Source organism: Dipodomys spectabilis, unplaced genomic scaffold (genome assembly GCF_019054845.1).
Source record: "Dipodomys spectabilis isolate Male_0828 unplaced genomic scaffold, ASM1905484v1 ptg000067l, whole genome shotgun sequence".
Classification (NCBI taxonomy): Eukaryota; Metazoa; Chordata; class Mammalia; order Rodentia; family Heteromyidae; genus Dipodomys; species Dipodomys spectabilis.
This window is the reverse complement of record NW_024870744.1, coordinates 2,388,694-2,399,170: the sequence shown is the minus strand read 5'-3', so window position 1 is coordinate 2,399,170 and position 10,477 is coordinate 2,388,694. Positions and strand designations below refer to the sequence as shown.

At 47.3% G+C, this 10,477-nt stretch overlaps 1 protein-coding gene across 1 annotated transcript; it reads right to left on the bottom strand.

Annotated features, from left to right (window-relative positions):
* Positions 1-3,449: 3,449 nt before the first annotated feature.
* Swi5 (SWI5 homologous recombination repair protein) lies at positions 3,450-10,342 on the bottom strand (the record flags this gene model as incomplete). Its single annotated transcript, XM_042680954.1, has 5 exons — positions 3,450-3,950; positions 6,323-6,417; positions 7,056-7,177; positions 9,847-9,895; positions 10,182-10,342. Coding segments are annotated over 5 exons (492 nt in total), but the record flags the coding sequence as incomplete, so codon positions are not given.
* Positions 10,343-10,477: the final 135 nt, after the last annotated feature.

Genomic DNA, 10,477 nt, shown 5'->3' with positions numbered 1-10,477 from the left:
ACCAGCTCTTATCCAAGACTGAAGTGCACAGGTCCAGGACCACCACATGAATGAATACTGAATGTATGAGTTGTGATTTGACATGAATCTGACAAAGTCTTGCTCTTTGAATATACTCAGTGTACCCAGTCTGCTAGGAGAGTCCAGTGTGAGCAGGTGGGATTGGAAGTTAGATGGTTCTGGCTCTGCCAACAGATTCACTGAGACTTTGACAGGTTGCTTCCTCTCCTCCACCCCTCCCTCTCAAGATCTAAGTCCAGGACTCATACTCAGTACCTGCTGATTTTACTCATTGGCTAGTGCTCTACCAACTGAGCCAAGCCTCCAACCTTGCTCCCCCTCTTTTGAGTCTTAAGTTTCATCATATGTAAAATGTGCACAGTAAAAACCTTTTTGGTTTGTGGGAATACCGGTTGACACTCTATTGTATAACATTAATAAATGGCAGCTGGGCAGTGGTGGCTCTAGCTACTCAGAAGGCTGAGATATGAGAATTGCAGTTCGAAGCCAGCCCAGGCAGGAAACACTCTTATCTACAATTAACCACTCAAAAACTAGAAGTGGTACTGTGGCTCAACTGGTAGAATGTTAGTCTTGAGCACAGAGAGGCTTATAGGCAGCATCTAGGCCCTGAGTTCAAACCCCACAACAGACCATAAAAAAAAAAAAAGGAAAGAAATGGCATATCTAGGTTTGGAATGTGGATTAGTGGTAGAGTTTGATTCCTCAGTATCACATAAGAAAATAAAAAATTAGGAAAAAAAAAAAGCCAGGCACTGGAGCTTAAATCTGTAATTCTAGCTACTAAGGAGGCTGAGATCTGAGGATCAAGATTCAGCTTGAAGCCAGTCCAGGCAGAAAAGTCCATGAGACTATTATCTCACTGTCTATGGCTTAAGTTTTCTTGTTTTTGTGTCTGTCATGGGGCTTGAACTCTGGGCTTGGGTGCTGTCTCTATGCTCTTCAGCTTAAGGTGAGCGCTCTACCACTTGAGCCACAGTGCCACTTCCGGTTTTCTAGTAGTTTATTGGAGATAAGAGTCTCACCAACTTTCCTGCCCGGGCTGGCTTTGAACCTCCATCCTCAGATCTCAGCCTCCTGAGTAGCTAGGATTACAGGCATCAGCCACCGGTGTCTGGCTCTATGGCTTAAGTTTTAGAGCACTAGCCTTGAGCACAAAGAGGCTCAGGGACAATTCCTAGGCCCTGAGTTTAAGCCCAAGAACCAGAAAGAAAAAAAAAAGAAAGAAAAGAAAAGAAAGAAAAGAAATGGCACAGCAGGCACCATGGCTCATGACTGTAATCCTAGCTACTCAGGAGGCTGAGATCCGAGGATTGAGTTTTACAGTTTGATGCCAGTCCAGGCAGGCAAGTCTGTGAGTCTCTTATCTTCAATTAACTACCAAAAAACTGCAAGTGGAGCTGTGGCAAGTGGCTGTTAGCCTTAACTGAAAAAGCTATGGGACATTACCCAGGCCCTGTGTTTAAGCCCAAACAAAATTACATATGGTAAAACTGCTAATTCAATATATAGTTCTGAGACTAACACATTGTAGATTCTTGTTATGACACAATAATTGTACCAAATTCTTTGTGTTATATTCATGTTATGTTTTATTTTTGTTTATGTGGTACCAAGGAATTGAACCCAGGGCTTCATGTACATGAGGCAAGCATTTTACCAGTAAGCCACATTCCTAGCCCTTACCTTTTCCCTACACGGTCCATAGACATGGTGGTCATTGATTGCTGAAAGTATTTTGTTTGTTTTTTGTTTCTGTGCAACTCCAGGGCCTGGGTGCTATCTCTAAACTTTTGTGCTCCAGGCTAGTGTGCAAGCATTATCTTGATCAATCACCCCAGTAGACAGGTCTTTGCTTGTGTTTATTATAGCTAGGCTTTGACTATCCTTCAATGCCTCTGTCCTTTTGTGTTTTTCAAATACGATCTGGTACTTTTGCCCAGGGTGGCCTTGGACAGTGATCCTACAGCATCCAGAGCAAGTGGGATTATATAAGCATACCACCCTATCAAACTTGAGATAGGGTCTTGCTAGCTTTTTGCTTGGGCTAGGCTGGAACCACTATCCTCCTCAATCTCTGCGTCCCAATTGGCTAGAATTACACGGTGAGCCTCTGGGCAAGGCTGTCTTTTATCTTGATTACATGCCCAATTTCTTTCATGAGATCAATCTTTTCCAAACCTTTTACAGGTTTCTCAGATCCTTTATGATACTTTTCAATTTTTCCCTATATTGCCTTCTTCACATTCTAGAATAATCAAGCCAATCTCATTTAGGACAATTTTTTTTTGGGTCCGGTCGTGGGGCCTGAACTCTGGGCCTGGGCGCTGTCCCTAAGCTCTTCAGCTCAAGGCTAGGGCTCTACCACTTGAGCCACAGTGCCACTTCCGGCTTTTTTCTTTTTGCTCATGTGGTGCTGAGGAATGGAACCCAGGGCCTCATGCATGCAAGGCAAGTGCTCTACCATTAAGTCACCTTCCCAGCCCATCATTTAGGACAATTAAAAAAAAAATTTTTACAATACAGAAAAAAATATTTTGGCTGGGCGCTGGTGGCTCACGCCTGTAATCCTAGCTACTCAGCAGGCTGAGATGTGAGGATCAGGGTTTAAAGGCAGCCAGGGAAGGAAAATCCATGAGACTCCATGAGTTCAAGCTCCAGGACTGACAAAAAGGGGGGAAAAAAAGTTTTGCTATATGTTCAATCACTTGTCTGCCCTCATGTAAATTGTCAGCCCAAATTTGATAAAACTAGGTTTACTATTTTATTTTTTTGTCAATTATGGGGCTTGAACTCTGGGCATGGGTGCTGTCCCTGCACTCTTAAGCTCAAGGTGAGTGCTCTACCACTTGAGCCACAGAGTCATTTCAGGTTTTCTAGTGGTTTATTGGAGAGTCTCACAGACTTTCCTGCCCGAGCTGGCTTTGAACTGAGATTCTTAGATCTCAGCCTCCTGAGTAGCTAGAATTATAGGTGTGAGCCACCAGCACCCGGCAGATTTACTAATTTTTTTTTTTTTTCAAACAAGTTGTTTTCTCTTTATCTTGGTAAAAATCTCAAGAAGATAGCAAGGAGAAAAATCACATTTCTGAGGAAAAGCTCTATTACTAGATTACAGCTCTGTTCATTTTTCTAGGCTTTTATCACCTACATGTAGACTGAACAAAATCCAAATTCTTCTAGTTCCCTGTAATATTTATAACTGAGAACAAAAACTTCTCTCAACTGGGGCATGATGCAAGTGATAAGAGCATCTGCCTGAATCTCGGAGTTCAAACTCCAGTACTGTCAAAAAATAAGAAAGAACAATATAATGGATTTAAGGCATTTAGCACAGTGCCTGGTATGTGTAAGGCTGTTCTGGTCAGATACAGGCAGTTTCCCAAGTATGACTGGGGCTATAAAAAGAGAGGGAGTAAGAATAGAGATTCATACCAAGATTGCACATGTTTATTAGGAAATGTTATGTAAGGAACAGTCTAAACCCATCCCAGACAGACAAATTCAAGAGTCTTCTCTCTTATTATCCAGCAAAAAGCCTGAACTGGAGGCATGGCTCAAATGGAAGAGTGCCTTTCATGAGTGAAAAATCCAAGTGGGAGCACGAGGACTCAAGTTCAAACCTCACCAAAAATATTTTAAAAATGGAAAAAATGAAGGCACATGTCCAGAAACAAGAAGCGCTGGGACCCTTCAGAAACCCTGGAATTGGCACTATCCACCACTCAGAGGTTCATCCAAGTTAGTACAGAATCTAGCATTTTCTCTGGATAATTTGCATGTGAAGTGGATGGGCTCTGACTGCTTTTCCTGTGCACATCTGCTGTCCCAGTAGGCTGAAGACAAGAGGCTGGACGCAACTACTCAGTCACTCATGTCCAGATCAAATTCTGGATACAACTCTTTAGTTGTGACACCTCGGATAACAGCTGAAAGGAAGGACAGATAGAGATTGTCCATTTGGGGAAGAGAGGGTGTATGGGCCAAAACCCTGAACCAGCACTGCTGTCTAACCCCCGAGGACGAACCCTTCTGGCTTTTAGTCAGTGCCTACACTTACATCTCACCCAGCTGGCAAAGGTGCTCACCTTGCTTCTCCTTCCTGGCCTCTCCCTGTAAGCCTTGGCCCTGTCCGCTCTATACCCAGCAGCCTGCATTCCTGCATGGACCAGATACGGATGCTCAGCATTTGGTCTAGGAGCATTTGACTCTTCCTGAACTTTCACCCATTCTGCAGAATGAGAAGCAGTTCCCTTAGAATCCTTTGCCACAGAGCAGCAAGGTATTTCTTGAACTATAAACTGTCTCCACACCAGATGCCCAAGTGCTCAGCATGGGCCAGGAGCCAGCCTTGACTGTCTACAGCCTGTGTGACACTTCCTCCTGTAGCTCTCTCTCAAGGGCTTGTCTTGTTTTCCTCAACTGTCTGTCCTTAGAGGCCTCCTTGTGCAACTTATTTTGGTCTCACTTGCTACCTTCTTCAGATCAGCACCCTTCCCATTTCTGTCCTTTACTTCCTTCAGGACACTTACATATTATACAATTTACTGCATTCATCTACTCCTTGACCATTCTGTCTACCCCGAACTCCAAAACCTAAGCCACATGAGAAAAGACCTTCAAGTGTCTATTTTACCAGCATCCCCAGCACCCTGTAGAGTGCCAAGTACAGAGTAGAAGCCCAATTAACTACTCACTAAATAAAAATGGAATAGGCCACCAGCTCCATCTCTTAGGACATGGGGGGGGGGGAGGGGGAGAAAGAATGCTCGGGGCTGGGAAGGTGGCTCAGTGGTAGAGCGCTTGTCTTGCATGTATGAGGCTCTGGGTTCGATTCCTCAGCACCACATAAGCAGAAAAAGCCAGAAGTGGTGCTATGGCCCAAGTGGTAGAGTGCTAGCCTTGGGCTGAAAAGCTGAGGGACAGCGGCCCAGGCCCAGAGTTCAGGCCCTATGACTGACAAAAAAAAACAAAAACAAACAAACCAAACCAAACAACAACAACAAAAAAATCCAACAAATGCTCCTAACAGCCAGATGCCAGTAGCTCACACCTGTTAACCTAGCTATTGAATCTCAGTTCAAAGCCAGCTCAGGTAGGAAAATCTGGGAGATCCTTTTTTTTTTTTGGTCAGTTGTGGGGCTTGAACTCTGGGCCTGGGTGCTGACCCTGACTCTTCAGATCAAGGCAAGTGCTCTACCACTTGAGCCACAGCACCACTTCCAGTTTTCTGGTGGTTAACTGGAGATGAGTCTCACAAATTTTCCCGCCCAAGCTGGCTTTGAACCATGATCCTCAGATCTCAGCCACCTTAGCAGTTAGGATTACAGGCGTGAGCCACCAGCGCCTGGCTGGGAGATTCTTATCTCCAATTAAACACCAAAAAGCCATAAGTAATGCTGTGGCTCAAGTGGTAGAGTGCTAGTCTTGAACATAAAAGCTATGCTCAGAGATAGCATCCAGGCATGAGTTCAGGACTAGCACCCAAAAAAAAGGAAAAAGAAAAAGAATGCTCTTAACATTAGGCTGGGTTCTATCATACCCCAGAGCCCCAAGTCATTCCCTTTACTAATCTACATTTCCCTCTTGCTTTCTCTTTTCCTCCTCTGGGATTCATTTTCCAATGAAACAGAGAAACACAAGAGTCCTTTCTGCCCTGGAATATTAGATTGCTCTGTGCTAGGGATGCTGATGGAGACAGATTTCAGCAACAGGTGTTAAGACTAATGCAGCTCTGGCTACTGTGCCATTTTACCATTGGACATAATGCTCACAAATTAGAGCCAGATAGAGGAACTGGAGTGCTTGTTTAAAGCCATCTACACATTGCCTTACCTCCTAGCTGGCCTTACTTCCAAGGAAAGCTTCCCTGATTTATGGGTATCTGCCTTGGCTAGAGCCCCCTGGCTAGTAAGACTGAGCTGAAGGGGGAACAGAACACCCCTTTAATTCACCAAGGTATTTGCTAGCTCTTGAGTAAGTTAGCCACTTGAGGCACAGAAGATATTTCAATCATTCTGAGGGCTCTAGAAAACCAGGGCCTCTCAATCCTCAGACTTACAGATGGGGCAGCCCTGCTGAAACTTGCTCCAAGGCAGGCCCTGTCATTGGGGTGAAAAATCCCAGAATTAAGGAAGGAGCCCCAAAGTGGTCTTGCTAGGTGGCCAGTTGGAAGAAAGGCTGGTGGGAGGGGCTAGAGCATTCTAGGAGTTGGGCAGCTGAGAAGGGTGGGAGATATGGCAAGTTGGAAGGCCTAGGAACAAAATCCAACACCCTTAGGGGAGGGGAAAGTCCTGCTCACCCAGCTTGCCCAGCAGTATCTGTCCTACATCCTTGATGTCATTATACTCATGGAGCTGGGAGATGTGGTCATCCAGTTCATCCACACTGTAGCCCCTGGGATGAGGGAGGAAGGGACAGAACTGTTAGGAGAGCTGATGAGGATCCCTGACTTCAGGGGATACGGGGCTGTGTTTAGCCAAAGTTCTCCTCATACCTACAAGGTGCTAGAGGTTTAGTGCTGGTGGAGCAGACATCACCCTCCTGAGGCTAACAGTACAACAAGGGATCTGCCCAGCCCCTCCCTCCTAGCAAACATGTCTGTACACTGAGGGAAGGGCCTTTAGCCACATTAGTGCTATGAGACTCTGGCCACAGCTGAGGGACTCCAGATGGGCACATGATCAGGGATCAGGCAGATTCCCTCATGGGTGAAATACCTATTTCAGTGCTGCTCAGTCTCTGCCACATGGCTGGAATGAGAAAGCTATAGAACTGAAGGTACTGGGGAAGAGCCAGCCTCCAGTACCCTCAAAGAGAGAATAGGGGCGACTACTGGGGATTGATCCCAGGGCCTCTTGCATGCTAGGCAAGTGCTCTACCACTTAAGCTGCATTTTCAGTCATTGTTTTTCACTTTTGTAATGCAGAGTATAGAACCTAGGGCCTCCTACATGCTAGGCAAGTGCTCCATCACAAAGTCACATCCCAGCCCAAAGGTTGTCTTAACCACACTAGGGATCCAGTAAGACTTACTCAGATATTAGTTGATAGATCTCTTTATCCAGCATGTCCTTCTTGTCCTTCAGTTTCTGAATATCAAGATTCAGGAACTCCTCATTGGTCCCATAGGCCTGGCCAGATTTGGGAGATGGCCGCTGAGTGGCAGAAAAAGTCATTAGCTGAAGTGACCAGCAAGCCACAATTTAGAGCCTAGATCACGTCCTCTAATAGCCACTTCCCATTCTGCTTGGTAACAGCCCCCCCCATTACCCAACGCCAGAATACCAGTATACTTCTCAGCTTCCCTATGACTAAGTTATGACAAGTGAAACTTCACTAAAAGTAGCATGTGATACTCTAGGAAGTGTCCTTCCATGGAGTGTCCAGGCCCCTTTCTGGCCTCTCAGTCTAGCTGTGGATATAATGCTGGAGCTGAACAGCAGTCTTGGATGATGAGGCTTGGATGATGAACCCTTTAGGAGGCTAGAATACAAACTAGAGGCCAGAATCCTTGATGGCTGTTTAAACCACCATTAGTGGCATTGTCTTTTCCACTTCTAGGCAAACCCAGTCCTAACTAGCAGGTTTACCCAGGCCTCCAACTTGACCCTAGGTAATTTACGTTGGGTCTCCTAAGGTTCTCCTGGAGTCTGCAATATTACTGGGGTTATAATCTCACTGTATATTAAAACTCTTCACTGAGGCTATACTTTACCTTTGCCCTTTCTGCCTCCAAAAACCACTAAGGCCAGGGTCTAGCATATAGCTAATCTTCCAGAAGGATGAACTGTCTATACATGATACAAGAAAGGGGAAAACACAGTTCCTGTTCTTAGGCTAGCAGTAGTGAGTTAGCAGTGTGCGAGCACTGGCAAAAAGTCCAGATCAACACTTCCAGTTGGACTCCTGTATTCAGAAATACTTAGCCAAGGCTCAGAGAGAAAAATATTCAGAAATTATGTTATGTCCTTCCTACATTTAAGCATCAACTTACAAGTTACCTCATCAGAAAGGTTCCTCTCTGCAGTCCTGTCTCCCCAAAGTGGTGCCTCAATCACCACAACCTGTCCCTTTGTTGTTGCTCCATTTTTCTTGTGTGCCAGTTCTGGGGCTTGAACTCAGGGCCTCATGGTCTTGTTTGGCTTTTTTTTCACTCAAGGCTGGCATTCACTTGAGCCACAGCTCCACTTTTGCCTTTTTTTTTTTTTTTTTCTGTTGGTTGTGGGGCCTGAACTCTGGGCCTGGGCGCTGTCCCTCAGCTCTTCAGCTCAAGGCTAGCGCTCTACCACTTGAGCCACAGCGCCACTTCCGGCTTTTTATTTTTTGCTTAAGTGGTGCTGAGGAATCGAACCCAGGGCCTCGAGCATGCAAGGCAAGCGCTCTACCACTGAGCCACCTTCCCAGCCCATTTCTGACTTTTTCTTTTTATGTAGTACTGAGGAATTGAACCCAGGGCTTCATGTGTGCTAGGCAAACACTCTTTGTCCACTGATGATAGCACAGGGTCTACAACAGCACTTGGTCTATAGTAGACAATAAGTATTTGTCAAATGAAGATGTAATAATAAATACCTAATTGATTAATTTTAAGTCAAATGCTTTGAAGTGCAATATCTAACTCTGAAGGAAGCTCATCTAACAGGCCAATGGATCTGAGCCAGAAGCTGGGCTAAGGCTTCCAGAGGAAGCAGAGCTTTAAGGGATGATTAGACATTAACTTGACAAAAAGCTAAAAGAGTATTGCAGACAAAGGACTTGGTATATTCAAATACTCAATGCAGGAAAGCAGACATAAGAATGGGCAAGTGGAGAACCAATGGTGAAGACAAGACCAAAAGAAGCCAACCTGAAGCAGGGCGCTGGTGGTTTATGCCTGTAATCCTAGCTACTCAGGAGGCTGAGATCTGAGGATCATGGTTTGAAGCCAACCCGGGTAAGAAAACAGTCCATGAAACTCTTATCTCCAAATCAACCACCAGTAAACCATAAGTGGCTCTGTGGCACACTTCCTTTGAGCTGAAGAGCGGAGGGAGGGACAGCGCCCAGGCCCAGAGTTCAAGCTCCATGACCAACCAAAAAAAAAAAAAAAAAGCCAACCAGAGGTGCTGTTAGAAAGGATGGCAAGGCAGGGTTCACAGGAGGGACCACAGGCAAATGTGAGGACAGTGGGATGAGGAGTTGTTTGGTGGTTCTAGTAGGGTGCAAGTGTAGTTTCAAACTCAGTAAATAGGAAGGCAAAGATAATCTGCAGGCAGCTGTGTCTAGGAAAAAGTCAGGGCTGCTAAGAGACCAGACACCAGACACAGGGGTGAGCACACGGCTGGCTGACAGTACTACAAAAACAGAAAAGCCGGAAGTGGTGCTGTGGCTCAAGTGGTAGAATGCTAGCCTTAAGTAACAGCAGCTCAGGGACAGTGCCCAGGCTCTGAGTTCAAGCCCCAGGACTGGCAAAAAGAGTCTCATGGGGACTTTTCTGCCCAGGCTGTTCCAGCCGTGATTCTCAGATCTCAGCATCCTGAGTGGCTAGGATGTAGCCACCGGCTTCCAGGGAAACTCTTATTTAGGGATGGCAAGTGGGAGGAAAGGAGACAACTATCTGTTGGTAGCTAAAGGAGTGGGCAGCCGGGGGAGGGGCCACGCAGGATTACAGGCGGGGTTGGGTTAGGGGAGAAACCAGCGAGCAAGAGGATTTGACCCTTTGAAAAATGGAAGGCGGGAAGTTCCTCCGAGCAGGTTTACTGAGGAACGGTCTTGGGGAGAGCTGATGGGGAGTGCGAGGCGGGTGGGTCGTGGAGGAGGTGCGGGGATGCCCAGACATACTCACCGGGGACCGGAAGGGCCCTCGGCAGCTCCGGTTCGGCCCCGGCTCCGTCCTGGAGAGGAATGCAAAGAGAAAGGCTGACTGTTGAGAGCCGGGGGACGGGTGTCCTGGCGGCGCGAAGGGAGCAGGCAGCTGAGCAGGCGGGGACTAGGGCTGGGTCCGGCCGGGCGGGCGTCCGGCACGCGGCTGCGCTCCGGGCCCAGGAGGACGGGGGTGCGCTGCGCAAAGCGGGGTCTGTCTAGAGGACTGGGAGATGAGTTCTCAAAAGTGCGAGTACCGGACACAGTGAGAGGAAACAGGGAAGGGGCTGTAAAAACGGTTGCCCGTCCCTCGCCCACCTTCTGAGCCCTGGGGTCCGAGGCCCCCGGGTCGGGGGGGTCTGCAGCGAAGGGGGGTCCAGGGCAGCGGCGCGAGCGCGGCTTCTCAGGTTCGCCCGGTGACCAGAATTCTGTGAGGAACGCAGCAAACGGTCACCAGTACGGCTGCGCGCGCACCCAAAAGGAATTTACCCGCCCCTAAGAATGGGCGGGGTAGGATCCCGGAGGTGCGCGCGCAGCTCCAAGACTCCGCCCCTCGCTTGTAGCTCGAGGGTGGGAGGGGGGGAAGGCGGAGGGCAGACTACGCCTCCTTCCGT